This window comes from Balaenoptera physalus (assembly GCF_965194825.1).
Source record: "Balaenoptera physalus genome assembly, chromosome: 5".
NCBI classification, from domain to species: Eukaryota; Metazoa; Chordata; class Mammalia; order Artiodactyla; family Balaenopteridae; genus Balaenoptera; species Balaenoptera physalus.
The window spans coordinates 149,180,644-149,204,701 of record NC_138884.1 but is presented as its reverse complement, the minus strand read 5'-3'; the positions used below and the strand labels follow the sequence as shown (position 1 = coordinate 149,204,701).

Here is a 24,058-nt window from a genome sequence, read left to right as displayed (position 1 = left end):
TTCATTCTTTTTTATGGCTGAATTATATTTAATTGTGTTTGTGGATACAGATATATATGTATATACACATCTTTTTTATTCATCTATTGGTGGACACTTAGGTTGTTCCATAACTTTCTTGGCTATTGTAAATAATAACGCAGTGAACATGGGGATGCGTATATCTTTTTGAGTCAGCATTTTCGTTTTCCTCAGATGAATGCCCAGAAATGGGACTGCTGGATCATATGGTGGCTCTATTTTTAGTTTTTTGAGGACCTTCCATACTGTTTTCCATAGTGGCGGCACCAGTTTACATTCCCACCAACGGTGCAGGAAGGCTCCCCTTTCTCCGCAGCCTCGCCAGCACTGGCTATTTCTTGTCTTTTGATGATGAGCATTCTCACGGGTGTGAGATGGTAACTCTGCTCTTTTGGAAATAAGCTGTTACTCGTAACTGAGGTGAGATCGTTAGGGTTAAAAGCAGATTGCAAAAGTTCTTTGGAGTACATTTTTGTTGAACTTTTTATTGTTTTATATATAATAGTGAGCATTGTATGTCGTAGGTACAATTTTATATATAACCTCGTGTATCTAATACTTAATGCCAGAAAAAATGCTTAAGCATATAGTTAAAGGAAATACAGTCTGTGTTTTTCAATCAAAATATGAGATTATAGTTGGGAAAATACTGAAAATGAAATACAGTACATTTCTAGAAATTCTGATATACTAGCTTTTCACTCTACGTGCAAAAATGTCTGTGCCTCAGGCCTCAGGTAAGGGTGTGGTGACCCTTCTTGCCTGTGGGAAGGTTGGTTTCCCATTCCTCACTTGATGGCCCTTACCGGTTGTCACCGCTTGTCAATCCGTGGAGTTTGTTCCCTGAGCCTGGGAGCCACAGGTGCAGGTGGCCTGCGTGCCCTGTCGGCAGTGGGGGACGTCGTTCTCTGTGGGCTTGGGGTCCACGTGGGGGACTCACGGGCTGAGATCAGGGCCTACTGGGGGCGGGCGCGATGCTGTCCGCGCGATGCTGTCCTCTGGAGACCTGCCCCGGCCCCTGTCCCCCGTCCCCTCTGGTGCCGCAGTGCCGCTCCTCCTCACGGGAGGTGGTGTCTTGATCCTGACTGAACGGAGGAGGTGGCCGCCTCCTGGCAGGAGGGCGTCGAGCTCAAGGACTCCTCGTGTCACCAGCTGGCTAGCCCTTTCAGATTCTAGAACTCCCCTTTTGAGGAAAGTTTGCTTTGTGTCTGATGCTCATTGAGATGTAGCTGGGACTTGGAGCGGGCGTTCTGTGGGCCCCCCTCCTGCACCTCCCGATCCACGGCACCATTTGTAGACCCCCGAGGACTTGCGGGAAAGGCTTCTCTTCTCTCTTCTCCCTTGAAAGTTACCAGGGAGGGAAGGGACACGAGGCGCAAACTCTGAAGAGAGAGCGAGGAGCTGGGCTGGGACTGACCCTGCAGTTAGGAATCCTGTCCGGAGAAGCGCATCTGCCGTCTCTGCTTAGGGGCACAGCCTCCGGGGTTGGAGTGGGTTCTCAGAAAAACCAAGAGGGTGTGACAGCTGGGAGGCCAGTCGAAGAAAGAATATCAGATAGGAGGAGGTGAGCTCGTGTGTCTTACATTGATGGAGTCCAGTGTGATGCTGGAAGATTGGTGGGGAGCAAGAGCTCTACTGGAAGGAGACGGAGAGTGAGCGTGGGCCCACACCTTTCAGCATGGGCGCACCTGGCCACGTGGGGCCGTCGAGCACTTGACGTGGGCTTTAAGTGCAAATATACCCCACATACTGAAGACCTAGCATGAAGAAAGAAAATAAAATATCTCACTTTATGTTGGTTACCTTCGATGTGATAATGTTGTGCGTATATTGAGTTAAATAAAATCTTGCTAGAATTCACCTGTGTTTTTTGGGGGGCGTGTTTAATAGAGTTTTTTTTTTTTAGAGCAGTTTCGGGTTCACAGAAAAATTGAGCAGGAAGTACAGAGAGTTCCCATAAATCCTCACACGTGCACAGCCTCTCAGTGTCAGTGTCCCCACCGTGGTTTGTCACAGTCAGTGAACCTACACCGGCTCGTCATCATCACCCAGAGTCCAGATTTTCCATGTGTCCGTCTTTATAGTATCACACAGAGTTGTTTCACTGCCCTAAAAATCCTCTGTGTTCTGCCTGTGCACCCTCTCTCCCCTGCAGTCCCTGCCGACCACTTATCTTTTCACAGTCTCCATAGTTTTGACTTTTCGAGAATGTCATATAGTTGGAATCATACAGTCTGTAGCCTTTTCATATTGGCTTCTTTCACTTAGTGATATGCATTGAAGGTTCCTCCATGTCTTTTCATGGCTTGGTAGCTCATTTCTCTTTAGCGCTGAGTACTATTCCGTTATCTGGAGGTACTACAGTTTATGTATCCATTCACCTTCTGAAGGACACCTTGGTTGCTTCCAGGTTCTGGTAACTGTGAGTAAAACTGTTATAAACATCTGTGTGTAGGTGTTTTTTTGTTTGTTTGTTTTGTTTTTTTAATAATCACACAGCTGAGCACTAGTGATTTGGTCTCCATGGGAACAGAAGGTACTATCACACCACTGTTCTTTTTTTTATTAATTAATTTATTTATTTTTGGCTGTGTTGGGTCTTCGTTTCTGTGCAAGGGCTTCGTCTAGTTGCGGCGAGTGGGGGCCACTCTTCATCGCGGTGCGCGGGCCTCTCACTATCGCGGCCTCTCTTGTTGCGGAGCACAGGCTCCAGACGCGCAGGCTCGGTAGCTGTGGCTCACGGGCCCAGTTGCCCCGCGGCATGTGGGATCCTCCCAGACCAGGGCTTGAACCCGTGTCCCCTGCATTGGCAGGCACACTCTCAACCACTGCGCCACCAGGGAAGCCCCCCGTGTGTGTAGGTTTTTGTGTGGATGCAGGTTTTCATTTCATTTGGGTAAATTCTGAGGAGCACAATTGCAGGGTTGTATGGTGAGAGTATGTGCAATTTTGTGAGAAGCCACCAACCTGTCTTCCAGCGTGGCTGCAGCATTCTGCGTTCCCAGCGGCAGCGATGCGAGTTCCCGCTGCTCCGCATCCTCGCCAGCCAGCATCTGGTGGTGTCAGTGTCGTGGATTCTGGCCGTTCTGACAGGTGTGGAGTGTTATCATCTTGTTGCTTTTACCGGTGTTGTTGTTTTTAACTTATTACATGGCTTATGTTTGTGACTTGCATTATATTACTCTTAGACAGAGCTGGGGTGGAGAGCTCTGAAGGAGTTTCCCTGAAAAGGAAGGAAAAGATAGGCAGTTAGTAGCTGGAGGTGGAAGTGAGGTTCAGAGGAGGGCGTTTTGTTTATCCTAATGGAAACGATGCAGGAAAGAAGGAAAAATCGGTGATTTAAAAAGGAGAGGGGACGATTAGTGGGGCAGAGTCCTCAGGCAGCTGGCAGGGTCTGGGGCCTGAGCAGGCTTCACCTAGGTGAGGGGGCACGTGTAGCGTAGGCATGCCTGAGGGCACCGGTGCAGGCAGACGGCTGGGAGCCTGTGGAGACATACTGCCAAGTGGGTTTTCCAGAAAGGTTGTTGCACCTTCATGCCACCGTCAGCTGTATGGAGTATACCCATCTTCCTTCACTCTCTCTAGCACAAAGAGTCCTTGTAATCTTCAGTAAATGTTTTCAGAGTTTCCCCTTGTTCCGAAACTGCAGGAGACCAAATGTTTTGGCAGGCGCCTACTCACCTGGCCAGGATCCCCTGTTGAAGCAGACACACCCAGTCTGTATGGGGGCCCAGAGCCCAGTCCACCTACTCTTGCTGCCCACGTGTGCGCCCTGCCCGTGGTTCATGTGTAGGTCTCTGCTCCACCTTCCCCGAGCTGGATATCTGCATCTTTGCTCCCCATTCTCTCCAGCTCCTGCCCAAAGGCACCCCTCCCTATTCCCTTAACACTCTTAATCCTCTGATGGCAGTTCCTGTGCCCCTCGCTCTAACTCATCTCCCAGCCTTGTGAATTTTTGGGACCATAACAGTTTTTTGAATTTATTTATTTATTTGGCTGCTCTGGGTCTTAGTTGTGGCACTTGGGATCTTCGTTGTAGCATGTGGGATCTTTAGTTGCGGCATGTGGGATCTAGTTCCCTGATTAGGTATTGAACCCGGGCCCCCTGTGTTGGGAGTGCAGAATCTTAACCACTGTGCCACCAGGGAAGTCCCTGGACCATAACAATTTTAGTAACAACCCTGGAGGCTGACTCAACATTATCAATTCTGTATTATGGGAGTAGAGGGTCCTGCAAAAAGCAGGCACCATCTGTGGGCATCAGTACTTAAAGTCCCTGGCCAGCCTCTGGTTTGGTTGTCCTTGAGCCAACTGCCTCCCTGTGGCCAAGTGAGTGGTGGTGATTGTGGTGGGGAGGGGTGGATGAAGGGGACCGGCCCTGGCCTCTCTGCTCATGTCAGCAGGGCCATGTTGATGACTTGGGGTTCACCACACGTGAGTGGCTACCTTTGGAATTACTCCAGGTCACTCAGTTTTCAAACGTGGCTCACCCATTTAGGGACTGACCAAAAGCCTTCCCCAGTCTCTGTTCTATTAATGTGTTTTTTTTCCCCTCCCTTCTGATGTATTGTTGTAAAGACTGTTAACATCCTATACAAAATGACTGGCTGCTGTGATTTTCAGGTACCTTCAGATTTATAAGGGGATGCAGACTGCAGTCTGAGAAGTTAGTAGTACTCTGATAATCAATTTTTCATTTGACTGTAGTAGATTAGTTGTATTTTAAAGATTGGTGAAGAGAAATGTAAGAAATACATATTTCCAGAGCTGTAAGTCTTTTAACTGTCTGATTTGTGCTATTAATAAATTCAAGTTACGTTTCTCTTTTGCCGTGTGGAACTTGAATGCAGAGACCTGAAGTATCTTGTAAATATTTGAATGGGTGAATTGCTGAGCCGTCAGATGAAGGAGCAGTGAGTGATACTAAACTTGTCCTGGCATCCTGAGGCTTGCTTAGACATTTATTTTCTTCCAGATAAGTAGCATCAAAACATAGGGCTTCCCTGGTGGCGCAGTGGTTAAGAATCCGCCTGCCAATGCAGGGAACATGGGTTCAAGCCCTGGTCCGGGAAGATCCCACATGCCACGGAGCAACTAATCCATGTGCCACAACTACTGAGCCTGCGTTCTAGAGCCCGCGAGCCACAACTACTGAGCCTGTGCTCCACAACAAGAGAAGCCACTGCTCGCTGCAACTAGAGAAAGCCCACGCACAGCAATGAAGACCCAATGCAGCCAAAGATAAATAAATAAATAAATATTTAAAAAAAAAAAAAAAAAAAAAAACATAACAGTAGGGACTTCCCTGGTGGTCCAGTGGTTAAAACTCTGTGCTTCCAATGTAGGGGATGCAGGTCAGGGAACTAAGATCCCACATGCCCCGCAGCCAAAAAATAAAATAAAAATGATCCATTCTTTAAAAAAAAAAAAAAATAACAGTAATTACATTGTTTACTAGACTTAAACATAACTACATTTGTAAAGGAAAGCCATGTTAATAACAGTTATTTGCATAAAATCATTTTCTATAAGCATGGTTACAGAACCACCCTGTTTACTTCTGTAGACCCCCTGGTGGTTAATAGCTGGGCCAGTTCAGGAAGTTAACTTGCAGCAGTAAGAAAAAATGGTTGCAGTTTTCTCTAGGCTTTCTGTATTTTTTTTTTTAACATAAAAACTGAAATGAAAAATCCTAAAGAAAACTCATTTTCACATTAACTATAAGAAGGATGCTATAATAATGTAATAATATGGAATCAATAATTAATGTTTATTGAATTTTATTGAATTTAAAGGGAACAACTTTGAAATCTATAAATTGCTAAATATTTACTCTGTAAGATTGCATAAATTATAAATTACAAAGCATTAAATACTTAAGGTAATTTTGCACCTAACTCATGGTATGATTCTGTTAACAGTTTTTTTGTAACCAGTTAGAAGGGAACTTAAGTATTAATGTTAGTAATTATTTCCCAAGCAGTGCCACTTGCTCAAGGCATTTGCATGTGCTTCGGGAAAGCTGAGTTCAGGAAAGCAACAGAAAGGATTGACCACGCATAGAGTCATCCCTGGACTTCAGCACAGGCAGCTAATAAAAGATTGTGTGTGAAATAAGGAAAGAAAAATTGTAGTTGAAATAGGGAAGACAAAATGTGAATTACTGACTTGGAGTAGTTTCATTTCCTTCAGTGAGTATTTATTAGATGCCTTCTGTATTCTGGGTGCTTTATGGGACTTAGTGTCTAATGAGAAGATGGACATGTGAAAGTATGAGAAAACCTGTGTAAGTATAGAGGTTTACAGGAGTTGGAGTGATTAGCTATGTGGTGGCTTGTACTGGCTGAGGAGGGAGCATGTTGGAGGAGACTGGGATTCATAGAAAAAGAAGGATACCACAGTGGGGTTCGAAAGGTTGCCTAACAGTTGCCTGGTTAAAGGAGGGGGGATTGGTGTTTTGGGGTGGGAAATGGCATGTACTAAAGCCCCATAGTTGAATGGGGCAGGGGTGTATTGGGTTGGCCAAAAAGTGCCTTTGGTTTTTAAGTAAAAACAAGAGACACATTTTTCATTTTCACCAAGAACTTTTTTGAACAACGTATTCACCCTTTTGTTCCACTACCTTCTGCCATTTTTCAGGCAACTTCATAATTCCATCTTCCCAAAACTTTTTATCATTTTGAGCAAAGAACTGTTCCAGGTACCTTTTACAGTCTTCCAGGGAATTGAAATTTTTTCCATTAAGAGAATTTTGTAGAGACCAAAATAAATGGAAATCTGAAGGTGCAGTGTCTGGTGAATAAGGCGGATGAATCAGAACTTCCCAGCCAAGCTGTAACAGTTTTTGCCTGGTCATCAAAGGAACATACGGTCTTGCGTTACCCTGATGAAAGATTATGCGTTTTCTGTTGACGAATTCTGGATGCTTTTCATCGAGTGCTGTTCTCAGTTGGTCTAAGTGGGAGCAGTACTCCTTGGAATTAATCGTTTGGTTTTCCGGAAGGAGCTCATAATAGAGGACTCCCTTGCAATCCCACCATATACACAACATCACCGTCTTTGGATGAAGACCGGCCTTTGGTGTGGTTGGTGGTGATTCATTTCGCTTGCCCCACGATCTCTTCCGTTCCACATTATTGTACAGTATCCACTTTTCATCGCCTGTCACAATTTGTTTTAAAAATGGAACATTTTCATTATGTTTAAGTAGAGAATCGCATGTGGAAATACTGTCAAGAAGGGTTTTTTTGCTTAACTTATGTGGAACCCAAACATCAAAGTGATGAACGTAACCAAGCTGGTGCAGATGATTTTCAGTGCTTGATTTGGATATTTTGAGTATGTCGGCTATCACCCACATGGTATAATGTCGATTGTTCTCAATTAATGTCTCGATTTGATCGCTATCAACTCCAACTGGTCTACCTGACGGTGGAGCATCGTCCAGCGAGAAATCTCCAGCACGAAACTTCACAAACCACTTTTGACACGTTTGATCAGTCACAGCACCTTCTCCATACACCGCACAAATGTTTTTTTGCGTTTCAGTTGGCATTTATACCTTTCTTGAAATAATAAAGCATAATATGCCAAAAATGTTGCCTTTTTCTTTCATCTTCAGTATTAAAATAGCTACACAAAAATTCACCAGTTTTGATAAGTCTTTTTTTAAAATGCATGCTGATATGACAGTTGTCACATAGAGTCTAACAACGTTTCGAATGAAGTTAAGGACAACTAAGTGCTACTAGAGCCATCTTATGGAAAAACTGAAGGAACCTTTTGGCCCACCCAGTAGAATTGGAAGGAATTTCATCTGGGTAATGAGGCAGAGACTCAGTGATCATACTTGATCCTTTTCGGCGGTAGGAGCTGCTGGAGGGTTCAAAGCAGAGGAATGTTCTGGTCACATGTGCAATGTGTAAGGTCACTCTGCAAGGGGCAAAGGATGTGTGGAAGGCAGACAGACCTGCAGGCTGGGGACCAGTCAGGAGGAGATAATCGTGTCGTGTTCTAGGCAGGAGATGATAATGCAATGGAAACAGACACATTTGTGTGTTGTGTACAGGAGAGTCCTGGCTTTAGCCCTCACTGGCTGTGTGATCTGAGATGTGCCATTATCACCTGTGAAGCTCTGGCTTTTTAGTGTCTTTAATGCCCTAAAATGACATGTTTTCTTTTTGTCTATAAGAAGTTTACCTGTAAGGTCTTTGAAGAGTAAGTCTGAGTTTTTCATGTTGAATTTGGAATTTCTTTTGGAAATTACTTTCAGAGCTAGAGTGTAAGCTTAGTAAGAAAGTGAATACTTGTGATTTGGTACACACAAATGCTGGCCACAAATGATAGCTTTTACCTGAGAGTAGAAAATCAGTTTACTCAGAAAGGGTAAAATATTTTACATCGTAGGTGTAGGGACTCAGTTGTAGTGTATTTTCAAGTTTTTTCAGCAGTATGACCATTTTAGGAATATGTACATGCTCTTAGGGAAAAATTTCTTGGTTACCTTAGTCCCTTACTTTAATATATATACATTTTATATATTTGTATAAATATATTTTTTCTGTGTGTGTAGGATTTGGGGAAAGCGCTTGTTTGGTTATGTTCATTCTGGTACATTTTTTAAAATTGATATTTTGATCAGTGTAATTGGATTGGATTTATCCTCCTACCTTAACTAAATGAAGGACATAAACATCCCAGTTTTCCAACACTGGACAATAGACAGTGCAGGACTGTGATCCCTGAGTGAAGGTAAGCTAGGTGAGCCCTAGAACTGGCCAAACTTACTACCTGGAAAGAGTTTGCAGGCCATGGTTCGAGGAGGAAGGAGGAGTAGCCCAAACAGAGTTGAGGAGACCGAGTTGAGAATTTGGGGAGGCCAAAGTGAATCTGCAGGGCAGAATACCAGAGAAGAGAGAGAGCTGCAAAGAGAAAAATAGAGCTCTGGAGACACACGGGGTTCCCCTCAAATCTTCATGTGGGTACTGATGAGCACATGCATATGTGGAAACTCTGAGCACAGGAAAAGAACCCTGGGAGTGAGTAGTAGAACAACGCTTGGAGCTCATATAGGGCCCCAAATAGCGTTCCCAGCAGTCAGTGTGTGCTCCCAGTGGTATTGCCTCAGTAGTGGGGAAGATTAAAGGTGCTCTGCTTCTGCCTCCCGGAGCTTACAAGTGAGCCTTCAAAGAACCAGACTCGTCCCAAATAACCTAACCATGGCCCACAACAAAGCTCAGAAATATTTGAAGGAATAAAATAATACCTAGCACCTAACAGGGTAAAACTGTTATCTAGTCAAAAATTACCAGGCAAAGAAAGAAGCAAGCAAATACAGTCCACAATGAGGAGCAAAATCAATTAATAGAAACAGACTCAGAAATGACACATATGATAGAATTACTAGATAAGGACAGTTGTTATTGCTATATTGCAATTGAATGTTCTCCACATTCAAGAAGATAGAGGAAAGCATTGAGTGTGTTAAGAAGAAACATAGAGTATAAGAAAACCCAGATGAACATCTTGAGTTGCAAACTACAGTCTGTGATAAAAAATACATTATGTGAAGATTAGCAACAGATTAGACACTGTAGAAGAAAAGATTAGTGAATTTGAAGAGCTAGCAATAGAAACTACCCAAAAAGAACCATGAGGGAGGTGAAGATTGAAATTTTTTAAAAATTAAAAAGAACAGAGCATCAGTGAGTTGTGAAACAACTTCAAACAGCATACTATATGTATGTTGAAAGAAAGAAAGAGTGGGGATGAGGAATAAAAATTTATATATTTAAAGGAATAATGCTGAAAAATGTTCAAGTTTGATGAAAACTCTAAGCCACAAATCCAAGAAGTTCATAAAGACTCAAGTACAAGAAACATGAAGAAAACTGCACCCAGTCACATCATAATTTTATAATGCTGAAAATAGTGATTAAAAGAAAACTTCAACGATAAGACTAATAGCAGACTTCTCATGGGAAATAGTACAAGCCAGAGGATAGAAGGAGGACAGCTTTAACATAGTAAAAGGAAGAAGAACATAACCTAGAATTCTAAACCAGCAAAAATGTTTCAAAAATGAAAATGAAAGAGAAAATGAGATCAAGACTTTTCATACATAAATAGCTGAAAGAATTCATGACCCAGGGGATCTTCATCACAGGAAATGTTAAAGGAAGTCCTCAGGCAGGAGAAAAATGACACCAGATGGAAATCTGAATCTTTACAAACAAATGAAGAGCACTAGAAATTGTAAATATACGGGTAAATTTTTTTTAATTACTTTAAAATATAATCTTCTGTCTGGAGCAAAAATAACAATGAGTTATGGGGCTTTTAGGTAGAGGTAAAAGGTATGACAACAATAGCATAAAGAAGACCAGGAGATGGGAAACATAAGGTGGTTATACGTTTTGTGATAAAGTTTAATTTGATCGCTGATTGTGACAAGGTAAAATGTATACTGTACACACTAAAGCAGCCAATTCAAAAAGAAAAGAGGTATAGCTCACAAGCCAACAAAAGAGATAAAATAGGATCACAAAAAATTATTCAAATTTTTAAGGCTAAAAAAGAAGAAAAAGGAAACAAAAAAAGAATCAATAGGAAAATGGAGAATAAGATGGTAGATTTAAAAAACCCAATCATATCAGTAATTGTATTTAATGTAAATGGTCTAAATATCCCAGTTTTAAAAGATTGTGAGATTGGAACAAAAAGACACAACTGTATGCTTTCTGCAGGTAACTTGCTTTAAATATAAAGACTCAGGTAAGCTAAAAGTTAAGTTATAGATAGACTTCCCTGGCGGTCCAGTGGTTAAGACTCCGAGCCTCCATTGCAGGGGGCACGGGTTTGATCCCTGGTCTGGGAACTAAGATCCCGCATGCCCTGTGGTGCAGCCAAAAAAAAAAAGGTTATAAAGATATGCATTGCTTGTGTGAAAAGAAAGCTGGAGTGGCTGTACTAGTGTCAGACAAATCAATACAGGAGCAAAGAATAAAGAATGTTACCGGGGTAAAAACAGTCATGTCATACTGATATAGGGGTCAGTTCATCAAGAGGACATAACAGTGCTGAACATTTTTGCACCTAATAACGAAGCTGCACGATATATGGAGGAAAAATTGATAAAACTTCAAGGAAAAATAGACAAATCATAATTGTGTTTGGAGATTTTAATATCTCTCTCAATAATTGATAGAAAAGGTAAATAGAAAATCAGTGAAGTTATAGAAGATTTGAATGACACCATTGGCCAACGTGACCAAACAGACATTTATAGTACACTGTACCCAACAACAGCAGCATACATACACATTCTTTTAAGTAAACATTGAACATTTACTAAAATAGACCATATTCTGGGCCATAAAAAAGTATTGATAAATTTGGTATAATTAAAATAGTACAAAATATCTACTCTGCAGTGGAATTATATTTTAAAAAATCAGTAACAAAGATATTTAGAAAACTACAAATATTTGGAAACTAAACCACACTTTAAACAACCCATGAGTCAAAGAAGAAATCAAGAGGGAGATTAGAAAGTATTTTGAACTGAATGAGAATAAGAGCACAACACATCAGAACTTGTAAAATGCTGCCAAAGCAGTGCTTACTAGGGAAATTTACAGCATTAACCACCTTTTTATGCAAGAGAAAGGGCTTGATGACCTATGCTTCCACCTTAAGAAAATAGAAGATGAAGGAGCCACTTATACCCAAAGTAACTCAAAGAAATGAAATAATAACATAAAAGCAAAAGTCAACGAAAGAAAAATTTTTAATATGGAAAAATCCATGAAACCAAAAGCTGATTATTTTAAGAATAATAAAATTGATAAACCTTGAGCCAGGCCAAAAGTTTGAATAGATACTGCATAAGCCTGTGAAAAGATATTTAACATATTAGGGAAACCACATTGAGACAATACTATACACTCATTACAGTGGCCACAATTAAAAAACTTACTGATGAGGATGTAGGTTAACCGGAACTCTTTAACACTGCTTTTTGGGAGAAGTTTGGCAATTTCTTCTTCTTATTTTTTCTTTTGGCTGTGCCACGTGGCATGTGGGATCTCAGTTCCCCGACCAGGGATTGAACCCAGGCCCTTGGCAGTGAAAGCACGGAGTCCTAACCACTGCACCACCAGGAAAGTCCTGGCATTTTCTTAAAAGTTAGACAACCCAGTCATTCTATTCCTTGGTATTTATGCAAGAGAAACAGAAACGTGTTCACAGCAAGATTTATACATGAATGTTCATAGCCACTATTATTTGTAACAGCTGAAAACTGGAAATAACCTGAATGCTTCCAAACAGTAGAATGGGTAAGCAAAATAAATAAATAAATAAAAATTAAGGGGGAAAAAAAAGAATGGATGCGCAAGTTGTGGCTCGCCCACACAATGGACTACCACTCAGGACTAAAAAAGAACAGACTTGTGAGTGGAATCATCTCCCGGTAATGATACGCAGTGAAAGAAGCCAGACAGAAGAGAATGCGTTGTGTGACATCATTTATAAACAATTCTTAGAAGTTGCCCAGTAATCTGCAGAGACAGAACTCAGTCCAGTGGTGGCCTCTGAAGGGTGGGGGGAAGAGGCAGCGGGGAGAAAGAGGGAGCAGAGGGCCTCCTGGAACCCTGGGGGTTAGGACGATGTCTGTTATCTTGGTTGTCGCCTGGTTTCACGCGTGTGTTCACGTCCCATACTTTAGATCTTTTCAGCTTATTGTTCCTCAGGTATACTTCGTGCAGCTGTAAAATGTTTTTACGAGAACCAGTGGGACTTATATTTGTCCCTCACGTTTAATCACGGGAGAGTGACCATGTGGCAAGCACTAGTATGTGGTCAGCTCGAGGTTTAGTCAGGCTTTGCTGTTGTGTGAGCGTGTCGCTGGCTTTGTCTGAAAGAGGTTTGCAGAGCAGAGCTTCACCTCCCTGAGAGGACTCGCTTCCTTCTTGAGCACGGTGGTCGAGCATCGAGAAGTCTGACCCCCGTTCAGGACACGGGCTGCACGCCCTCTGTGGGTCATCCCGTCTGGCCCTGGCTCTGCAGACCCCAAAGTGCATATCCAGCCGCACCCCTCCGGTGGCTACTCCAGCGGGTGTCGTGCTCCACGTTGTCCGGGTGGCTGACGCACACCTTGACCGCACAGCAGCCAAAGCCAACCCTTGCTCCTTCCACGCTGCGCCTGTCCCCCGTTGCTGGTGGGCCCACTGCCCGGGCGGGGGAGCCCCCGAGTCTGACCGCTCTGCTCCGCCAGGGCCGCCTGCACCTGGAACTGCCTCACGTGTGGTCACCTCCTCAGAGTCCATTGTTCACACAACAGGTTTTCCCGTAAGATGAAAATTGGGTCACGCCATCCCCTTCTGAGCAATCTTCAGCCCCCCACAGGGCCCGAGCTTCAGCCTCCGGCCTTCATCCTGCCCCGGAGAGGCCCGCGTTCGCAGCTGTTGTCCTGCACCAGCGCTCCTCTCCAGGATCTTCACACGGCTGTTTTCCGTTTGTTTTTCCTTAGCACTTGGGTCTCAGCTTAGCTTTGCTCTCATTGAAGCCATGCTCTCCTGCTGGTCCCACTCTGCACCCTTGGAGACTTCATTTCTTCATCCTGGTGGAGGAGCACTTACTGCCATGGGACGTCAGCTGGTTCTGTCTGTGCTTGTCTGGTGTCCCTCTGGGACCAGCAGGACCCAGTCATCTGACCTGTAAGGATGCCTGGCATGCAGTCGGTTTCAGATACCTATGGCTGGGGTCCTCCTCACCTCGGAGCTGTTCCACACGCGCAGTCCACAATCTGCGGGCTGTCTGGCCTCTCCTTCTCCCCCGACGTCGGGCTCCTCGGCTGTCCTGTGGGCTCTGCCTTCACAGCGGCTTCACCCCGGTCTCCTGGGCCCCTTCCTTTCTGCCATCGCATCTCTTCTCCACGCACATCCTGTCTCCCCGTTAGGACACGAGTGAGGCCAGGCCATGCCTGGCTCCCTGCTCCCTTTTCCCTCCATCTCTGCCCTGGGGCCTCTGCACTTGCTTTCAGGTGTCTGTGCGGCTTCCACCAGCCCCGCACTTCAGATGTCTCCTCGAGGAGGCCCTTGATGGCCACAGTGAATGAAGGGTATCGTCCCCGGCCCCAGACACTTTTTCTTGCTCTTTCTCTCCTTCTCAGTTACCACTATCTAATGTTCTGTATTTTTTCCTTTGTCTTTGTGTTTGACAAGAATTATCTCCCTAACGGCAGGGATTTTTGTTTTATTCACCACTGTGTCTCCAGTGCCTGGGCCAGTGCCTTGGCACACGGTGGGCTTCCAGTAGACACTGGTGGATGGACGGATGGACAGACAGACGGATGAGTGGATAATGAACTGGGTGCTTGCAAGACAGTTCTGGCTCTTAACATTATGATTTCTGCTCGGGGACCTTTCTAACCTTGGGGCCCATCATCTCCTGCTCTGGGGAAACAAGGCGGCCTAGAGAGGTTTGAAGGCTGTGGCTGTTCTGTCGGTGACAGGTTTCTTGGATTTGCTGGGACAGAGAAAGACAGCTACTTCCATGGGAGATAGTACTCAGTTCTCTCCCCTTGCACCCCAGACGTTCAGATGGCTGCTGAGCTGGGTTTGGTTAAATCCGGGGAACCCTGTGGATGTGACAGGTGTAAGCAGTTTTGATCACTGGTTTATGAAAGCAGGTAAGAATATACGTGCAAGTCTTTTGCGTCTTAGTGGTGCTGTCACTCATTCTTTTTTTAATTTTATTTTTATTTATTTTTGGCTGTGTTGGGTCTTCGTTGCTGTGCGCGGGCTCTCTCTAGTTGCAGTAAGCGGGGGCCACTCCTCATCGCGGTGCGTGGGCTTCTCATTGCAGTGGCTTCTCTTGTTGCGGAGCACGGGCTCCAGGCGCGCAGGCCTCAGTAGTTGCAGCACACGGGCTCAGTAGTTGCGGCACGTGGGCTCCAGGGCATGCAGGCTTCAGTAGTTGTGGCTTGCGGGCTGTAGAGCTCAGGCTCAGTAGTTGTGGCATGCACAGGCTCAGTTGCTCCGTGGCATGTGGGATCTTCCTGGACCAGGGATCGAACCCGTGTCCCCTGCATTGGCAGGCAGATTCCTAAGCACTGCGCCACCAGGGAAGTCCCGTTATTCATTCTTTTAATCACTCATTTGTTCATTTATCCATTCAGCCCCCTTGTTTAAGCACCTGATACCTGGTCATTCCAGGCTTTGATAATGGAGCCTGGGGCCCATTTGAGAGCACTTTGTCAGCTGTGGCACCAGTCGCGTACATGCTTATACGTAGTCCAGGTAACAAGCACAGCCAATGGTCTGTGCGAGCCTGGGTACAGGAAGACAGGGAGAGAGCCATGGGCTTAGGGAAGAGCTGGGCTGCTGGCTGGGCAGGGCTGGGGGAGCATCTGGGCAACGTTCCAGCCAGAATAGGCTTGGCATGGGTCCTGGTGCACCTTCCCACCTGATGGGTTCACGGTAGGGGCACTCCAGATGGGAGAGAGGCCTGGGGGTCCTGACAGCTCCATCCCATGTGTACTCTGGCTTCCCTGCTCACCTGTTGCCCAGGTGTCCCTCTCTCAAACCTATCTTCAGGATTTTCAGGATGATTTCTCTGCGGTGCAGATGACCCTTCTTGGGCTCATGTTTTGAAAACACAAATTTTTTTTCTGTTCCAGACTCCTTTTAATTTTGGCATGAATCATAGAACACCACCCTACCCCGCTGGGGATTACTGTCTTCTGTGCAGAAGCGAGCGGAAAGACTCTTCGTTCTTAGAGAGTGGAGTAAAGACTGCAAGCAAGCTGGCCCTGTCCATGGCGCCCAAGGGCAACAGCGTGCTGCACCTGCCTCTGTGGGTGTGCCCGGACTGCCGGCGCACCGTGGAGAAGGAGGAGCGGCACAGCAGCCTCGACCAGCCGGCGGTGAGTGCCCGGCTCAGAGGAGCTAACTGGGCAGTGAGATGACTCATCTGGGTCTGCTTTCTGGAAGGAGCTCCCTCCTGCGCCATCTCCTCGTCCCTGGCTCCAACGGCTGGGGTCCCCGCCACCTTTCCTGGTGACACCTGTAGTCAGTAGGAAGGGCCCTGCCCTCCTCGGTCAGACAGCTCCGTCAGCAAGCTTGGGGGGCCCGAAGGGTGGGTTTTGGCTTTTTAAGTCTGGTCTCAGGATGTCTTTGGCAGTGTAGTTTGGTGAAAAGCTAGAGGCGTTCGTGTGCTTATTAGTTCTAGACAATTCCATGTGCTGGTAACTCACCTGAAATTCTTTCCCAGATGCAGTTCTCAAGTCGGACTCCCCCCCACCCACCCTGCCCCCCCCCCTTTTTCCCCTTGATTTCATGCCTCAGCTAAATGAGGCCTTCTTGAGAACATCGGGATCTTTAGCCTAGACGGTGTCTTCATGGGCCCTGGTTCCGAAAGGGCTTTCAAACCTGCTCTTCGGGTTCTGGAAGGAGTTGGCTTTTGCAGCCATTTGCGGCCCCACATTCTAGGGCTCTTCTGTTCCTTTCTTTGATTTCTGTTTGATGATTGTTTTCTGAGCTGTCGTCTTTGTGCTAATGCCACTCTGCACGTGGCCGAGGCCGGCAGCGCCCAGCCGCACATTGCGTTTCCCGGCCCGGGACTGCTCTCCGCGTTGGGCCCCCGCAGTCTGCCGCTCCTTCGCCTGAGCCTCCGCACCGCCCGCCCCAGAGCCAGCGCTTCTGTTTCGGGGTCTCCTTGAAGGCAGCACCCCAGCTCACATGCCAGTGTCTGTAGCAGTGCTTCAGTAGCTAAAACTCAAAACCTGTTGTTTATCAAAAGCGAAATTTACGTCTCACTCAGCCTCTTCCCACACACCCCTTTTCCTGCTCCGTTCTCCTCCTATAGCACTTCTTTCTAACATACTGTGTATTTTACTTATTCATTTTGTTTGTCTTTTTCCTTCATTGGACTATACACTCCAAGAGGGCAGCTCTTTTTGTGTATTTTCTTACCAAGAACAGTGCTAGCCTGGCCTATTTTAGGTACCCAGAATATTTGAATTGATGAATAAATAAACGAATGAACAAAGAAATGGATAAATCTGGAATTAGGGATTAAAAAGATGGCATAGTCGATCTTCAGTTTTTTCACCCTCAGATCTTTGTGCTTTTATCATTTAATTTTACTTTTGTTTTCTTTCTGTGTCCACTTGAAGTATTTGGTCATTTTTTCCATTTTGTAATGGGAGGCTGTTCAGCCTGTGTTCCCTGCTCACTTCCAGTCAGCACCCTGAAGTCTTCCCCCGGCTCACGCATTTTCTCGGCCTCCTAAATTTTACTGTCTTTTCTTCCTGTCTCCAGTCCTGCTCTTGTGTTCTGGCCTGACTGTGCTTTTGGGAGAAGGGTTGCTGTCGCTCATCCTGGTTTTGGAGGCAAGTGAAAATGCCTGTCATTTCCCATAACTAGTCTTGCCACGAGGAGAGTCTCATTTCCTGACTCCCAGTTTGTCCTGGGTAATGGATCGACACACGAGGCTTTCTCTCCTCATCAAAAAAGTGACCCCAGGGACCACAGAGGTATAATGTTGACCTATGTGTATAGACTTAAACCTTCTGTTGCTTTTGTACAGTTGGCCTCTTTGCTCAAGCTGGTTAAAATTGCTGAACTTTTAAAAATAATGAGATGTAATTTACATCTAGTAAAATTCACTCATTTTAAAGTGTATATAGTTCACTGAATTTTGACAGATTTATACAGTTGTGTAAACACCACTACCACGGTTAAGATACAGAACCCCCAAGTGTTCCCTTGTTCACCTTAGTAGGCAACCCTTCCCCTCCTCCCAACCCCTCGTAATAACCACGGACGTGATTTTTGTCCCCTCGGATTTGCTTTTTCTGGAGTGTCACATAGACTTCTTTAACTTGGTGTCGTGCTTTGAGAGTTGTGCATCAGTAGTTTGTTCCTTTTCATGGCTGAATAAATTGTAGAGATACACCACAGTTTGTTTACCTGTTCGCCGTTGATGGATGTTTCTGTTGTTTCCAGATTTGGACTGTTTTGCATCAAGCTGTTGTGAACGTTCTTGTACATGTCGTTCCGTGGACATGCTTTTTACATGTCACTGGAGTGATTTGCTCACGTTTGGTTGAGAGCTTTGCGTTTGTGCTTGTGAAGAGGGTCTGCTCACGGAGGCTCATTAAAGTCTTCTTGTCTTTTATGTCTTTCAGGGCCTCGTAAAGTGAGTTGAGATGTGTTCCTGCCCCTCTTTTCTGGAAGAGTTTGTGTAGTGTTGGTGTTGCTTCTTCCTTCAGTGTGGTTGCCCCTTGCTCTTGCTGGGGGCAGTGCCAGGCAGCACGTGCAGAGGCAGGGCGCCTGGTCGGCCAGTCTGATGGGCCCTGGGACTGCTGTGGCTCTGCACTTGTGGCCCCACAGACTCGTCCCTCTGGCAGCGGCTGTCCCCTGTGCTTGTGCGGGCCGGGGGGTGGGGCTCGGGGGGGGGGTCTCTCTCCACACTCTGCCCGCGCTGTGTGCCGGCGGCGAGAGCCTCCTGCTGGGTGTTTCCTCGCTTCCCCTGTCCGGCCTGAACCTTGGGCAGTCCTGTGCCCGGGCTTCGGGGTGCAGCTTTCCTGGTGATCCTGCCCCTGCTGCGTGGCAGCCAAACCCTGCCTGCATCTGTAGGGGCCTCGGCGTGTGGCCTGTGCTTGTGTCCGTGTGGGTCCTGGGCCTGTCTCCTGCGGGGCTCGGTCCCCTCTTCTCGGTGGATCAGCCTGGGCCTCGGGTGGAGGCCGCCCACCACCCCAGCAGTGAAGGCTTCTGCTTGCTCCCAGAGAAGGGCCCGGCCCGGCAAGTCCTACCGGCCACACCCAGCCTTTAAGAACTTGTCACACGCTGAGCTGTGTCCTCCGACCCATTCATGGCTGCCCGCCTTCCTCGCCTTGTCCCCAGATGGCCCGTCACACTTGTCGAGTTCAGCTGGTCCTTTGTGCTCTCCGGTGGGCCCAGAGTTACGAGTTTGTGTGTCATCCCGCTGTCTCTGATCATCAGGGTAAGGGCTCTGAGCACGGACAGTGGACCTGGAGCTGAATTGCTCTCCTGCAGATACGCATTCTGTTACCGGAAGTCGTGGTGGGGCACTGCTGTTTCTCCCTGCTCTGTGCCTCCCAGCTCCACATTGTCCGTTTCTCCAGAGACCTCTTCCTCTGTGCCTAGACCTTGTCCTGCCCCTACACCTAAGAGGACTTCGGTTCACACATCCGACTGGATCCTGTCTTTCTAGGTCACTTGCCTGAGTGTCCTCCGCTGCCATAGTTCTTGGACCTCCTCTGTCCCTTTCCCACCGTCAGGTCCCTCTGACCTCACTGTCATTTCTCTCTTGGAAAGCCGCCTAACTCGTTTGCCTGGGGCCTGGTTCAGTGCTGCCCCTGCCTGGCAGAACGTGACTGGAGAAAAGCACCGCCGGGGCACTGCTTCCCGACCGCGAGGTGCCAGGTCGTGGAAGGGCGTCCAGCGTGTCGCCCTGGCTTTGTCACTGCACCCCCAGATGCAGAGATGGAGCACACCCTTCCTTCTCCTCTCTTCCCAAACACCCCCCACCCACTTTGCCCTGCTTGGCTAGTCTCCCACCCCTGTGGCCAAGGGAAGTCGCCTCCCAGGTGCCCACCCCTCTCCGTCCTCTCCAGGGCCTTGTTGCTTTTGCTGTTCTTTCCCTCTTTGCTCCTGTCCGGCTCATGCCCAGCAGAGTGCAGATGCTCTGGAGTCGTCTGCCTCTGGCCCCGCCCCCTCCTGCTGCCACTGTCCCCTCCTGCTCCCTTCACAGACAGGCATGTCTCTGGGTAACTTAAACTTTTGGTTCAGTTTCTTTAAGTGATAAGAGGTTTTCCATTTCTATTCGAGTTAGTCGTGGTAAATTATATTCTTAGAAATTGTCACTTTTGGTATGAAGTTGTGTGTGGGTGGTCTGTTTTCAATTCCTACCATACCTGTAGATACAGCTCTTTTTATTCCTCATATTTGTGCTTTTTCTTTCTCTTTTTTTAACCAGTCTTTCTAGAAGTGTGTTGATTTTGTCTTTTCAAAGAACTTTTTTTTAATTTTTAAAATCTCTCTTTCACTTTGTCTATTTCATTAATTACTTGTGTGTGTGTGTGTGTGTGTGTGTGTGTGTGTGTGTGTGCGTGCACGCGGCAGTATTTGATTGGTTAACGCTGTGCTGCCTCTGATAGAAGTTCCGGGGCACAGCGTCCATCCCTCTACCTTGTCTCCTCACCATCCTCTGTCTTCCCAGAGGCTCGCTTGTGGGCAGATTCTTGTTTATCCCTCCACAGATGTTCTGTTCTGTTCTGTTCAGTGTGCTGAAAGGTAGTGATGGCAAGCACCACAGGGTCCCGAATTACAGACAGACGCTGTCAGTAAGTTGAGACATGTGGTTCTCCCAGTTTCTTGTTCTTGAGAGCAGGGTACAGATGCCGTGACAAGGTGGGGTGCGTGTCAGTGTGGGGGGCTCTCCATTTTCTAGGCCTCTTCTCAGGGCTGCTGACAAGTGTCTGGGGAGCCTTGAGCTTGGTGCCAGCTGCTTTGGGAGCTGCATTCCTGTGCTTGTCTCACCCCAGAGACCTGGCGGGAACCTGGCCTTGCTCAGCCCGCCTACTGGGGGGAGGATGGGAGACAGCCCAGTGCCACTCACCGATTGCCAGGCGACCTTCACCACGCAGCCCTGCTGAGGCCACCACAAGTCTCGTTTCTTCTTCTTTCTCTGTGGCCACTCTTCTGTCTCTCTACATGCAGTTCTTCTCATCAGTTTTTCTTCCTCTGCCCTGATGTGTGCTGGAAACCTCTAATTACTGCTCTAGATTTTGAATTGCTAGTTGTATTGGCTCAATTTTAAGTGTTATCCAATTTTGATTATTTCTGTTTTTAACCGTAAATTGTTTTGAAGTATCTGTAAATATCCAAACATATATCTCTCAGATCACCTTTAATCATATTGACTTTTAATTTAATGCTGTTACAGTTGGAGATCATGGCATGTATTACAATGACTCCTTATCAGTCAGTTATACTAATATGTGGTTAGGTTTTTCTAAAAGTTCCATGTGTGCTTGAAAGTGTTTTCTCAGCGTTTAGATAGAGGACTCTGTGTACTCCCATTAGATCAACCCCTCGTTAATTGTGTTCTTAGATCCTTTTGTGTTCTTAACTAATTTTGTTGTGCTTAATCTGTTGATTTCTGAGTAAGGTCAGTTAACACCTCCCACTGTGCGTGTGTATTTGTCCTTTTTTCTTGTAAATGTTTCCATTTTTGCTCTCTAGGTTTTAAGGCTGTGCTGGGTGAATACAGGTTGAATGATTAAATCTCAGTACATTGTTCCTTTGGTTGTGGTGGCCCCTCCTCAGGGCTTTTTGTTTACTGTTTGTGCAGGTAGATGAGCTCTCTCCCTCCCTTCCTTCCTCTCCTTTTGTAGCCTCTTGTTCTCATTTGCCCTGTGTTGCATCTTGTAAGTGTCCTTGTGCAGTCAGCATAGAAGTATACTCAATTTGGTCTCCTTTGAGAAGCTACTTTTTTTTTTATTGAGGTAAAGTTGATACACAGTAAGTTTCAGGTGTACAACATAGTGACTCACAATTCCTAAAGTTTATACTCCGTTTATAGTTAGTATAAAATATTGGCTATATTCCCTGTGCTATACAATATATCTTATATCCTTGTTGCTTATCTGTTTTATACATAGTAGTTTGTGTCTTTTAAATCCCTTCCCCTACCTTGCCCCTCCCCCTTCCCTCTCCTCACTGACAACTACTAGTTTGTTCTCTATATGTGAGTCTGTGTCTGTTTTGTTATATTCAGTAGTTTTATTTTTCAGTTCCACGTGTAAGTGACAGCATGCAGTATTTGTCTTTCTCTGACTTATTTCACTCAGCATAATGCCCTCCAAGTCCGTCCGTGTTGTTGCAAATGCAAAATTTCTTTTTTTTAAATGGCTGAGTAGTATTCCATTATATACATGTATATCTATATACCGTGTGCTCTTTATCCAGTATCTGTCGATGGACACTTAGGTTGCTTCCTTGTCTTGGCTATTGTAAATAGTGCTACTATAAACATTGGGGTGCATGTGTCTTTTCAAATCAGTGTTTTCATTTTCTTCAGCTGTCTACCCAGGAGTGGAATTGCTGGATTGTATGGTAGTTCTATTTTTTGTTTTTTGAGGAACCTCCACATTGTTTCCCACAGAGACTGCACCAGTTTGCATTCCCACCAACAGTGCACAAGGATTCCCTTTTCTCCACATCCTCACCAGTGGTTGTTATTTGTGGCCTTTTTGAGAATAGCCATTCTGACAGGTGTGACGTGATATCTCATTGTGGTTTTGATTTGCATTTGAGAAGCTACTTCCTCTTCTTCTTTTTTTAAATTTAAATTATTTATTTATTTATTTGGCTGCGCTGGATCTTCGTTGCCACGTGTGGTGTCTGGTTGCGGCACGCGAGAAGCTACTTCTTAATGGTGAAATTAATCCTTGTCACTTCCTGTGATTGCTGATCTGTTTGGTTTTATCTCTGCTACACTGCAGGTCACAAGTCAAGCACTGCCCTTCACCTAGATCCCCTCTTTGTCCCTCCCCCCACCCCCCACCTCTCCACAGAGTTTGCAGTCTTTCCAGCTCCTCTTTCTGAGTTACAGCACCCACAGCTCCATCCCTAAACAGTGTTGTCCTGTTTTTCTGGTGTTCTGAAGTTTATATAGGTATCATGCAGTATGGATTATTTTGTGTCTGATTTATTTTGTTCAGCATTATGTTTGAGATTCATAAATGTTGTAGTATTTTCATTTTCATTACTATATACTATTCACCTTTGTGAACTTATACTACATTTTGGTTGTTTTCCAAATTTTGCTATTACGAATGATGCTCTTGGAGCACACGTTCACACATTCTGTTGTATATACGTGTAGGAAAGGAATTGCTGAGTCATGGAGTTAAGATTAATAGCATATTTTTAAATGAAAACTATTTTCCAAAACAAAAATAGTAAGTAGAATAGCACTGTTTTGCCTATCTTCTTAATGTTTGGTTAATAGAAGACAGCTGGATTCTCATACCTACTTCTGTGTCCTACTTCTGTGTGATAGGTTGTTTTGATTGAAGTTATATGAAGAACATATTTTAATAGCTTTTTCAGATAACTGAGGATATTCTTTGATACCACACCAAACCATGACAGATAATAGTTTCCTAATGGTTAGCTGTAATGTAGAATCTGAAATGATATCAAAGAATTTTTCCTACACTGTTAAATTGAAATTCATTGTCTATCCTGCACTCTCAGTGAACCTCTTACCCACACATGATTTTGCAACACCACACGTTGGTCATTTGTAAAATAGCAGTTTACTGAGTAAGGGAGGTCTTTGAGATAGTGACACCTTTCATTATTCAGGTTGTTTTTTTTTTTTAAAGTCACATTTGTCACTGTCACCACCGATCTCATCAGAGAGGTCTCTAAATGTGGATAAGCGTTCAAGTCCACAGTGATGGATACAAGTTTTCCAAACTTCCAATTTTTGCTTGAAAGCTCAGATTTTATGATTGGCCACAAGTAGCATCAGCTGTTTTCCTTGAAGGGACAGGCTTATTTCACTCATTTTTGAGAAGATGTCCGACAGTGTCCAAGTCTGAATAAGCACGGATTGGTCTGTCAGGCATTCTTTCAAGTAAAATTGGTGTTTCATTGACAGGGTGCCTCATTCAGCTCGCAGCACGCAGTGCTTTCCTCTGGAACGTTGCAGAAATGCTTTATGCAGACTTCCCGTTTCATCACGTTGAATATTCAACAGCCATGTGCTTAAAGGTTGAGATTTAATACAATTAATGATTTTGCAACATCTAGGACACTCTTAAGTGGCACTGGCCTTTTTTTAACTGAGCACATGGTGGTGAAGAACACAGTGGCTACTAAGTCTACTTTGCTGTGTATATTGTCGTAATTACTGTAGCTCTGTAACAAATGTATTCAGAGAGAAAGCCCTCTTACCTTGTACTCATCAAAAATGTCTTGGTTATTCTTGGTTC

The 24,058-nt window shown here is 45.3% G+C and overlaps 1 protein-coding gene across 3 annotated transcripts in view; it reads left to right on the top strand.

Moving 5' to 3' along the window:
* Nucleotides 1-24,058, top strand: part of FAM193A (family with sequence similarity 193 member A) — a 173,342-nt gene that overhangs the window by 56,965 nt on the left and 92,319 nt on the right. For 2 of the 3 annotated variants that reach the window (XM_082464331.1, XM_082464330.1), the window contains exon 2: nucleotides 15,704-15,949. The exons of the other annotated variant lie outside the window; for it this stretch is intronic. In XM_082464331.1, coding sequence (XP_082320457.1) covers nucleotides 15,704-15,949 — 246 coding nt within the window. The remainder of the gene's footprint in view (nucleotides 1-15,703; nucleotides 15,950-24,058) is intronic. 3 annotated transcript variants of the gene reach the window in all.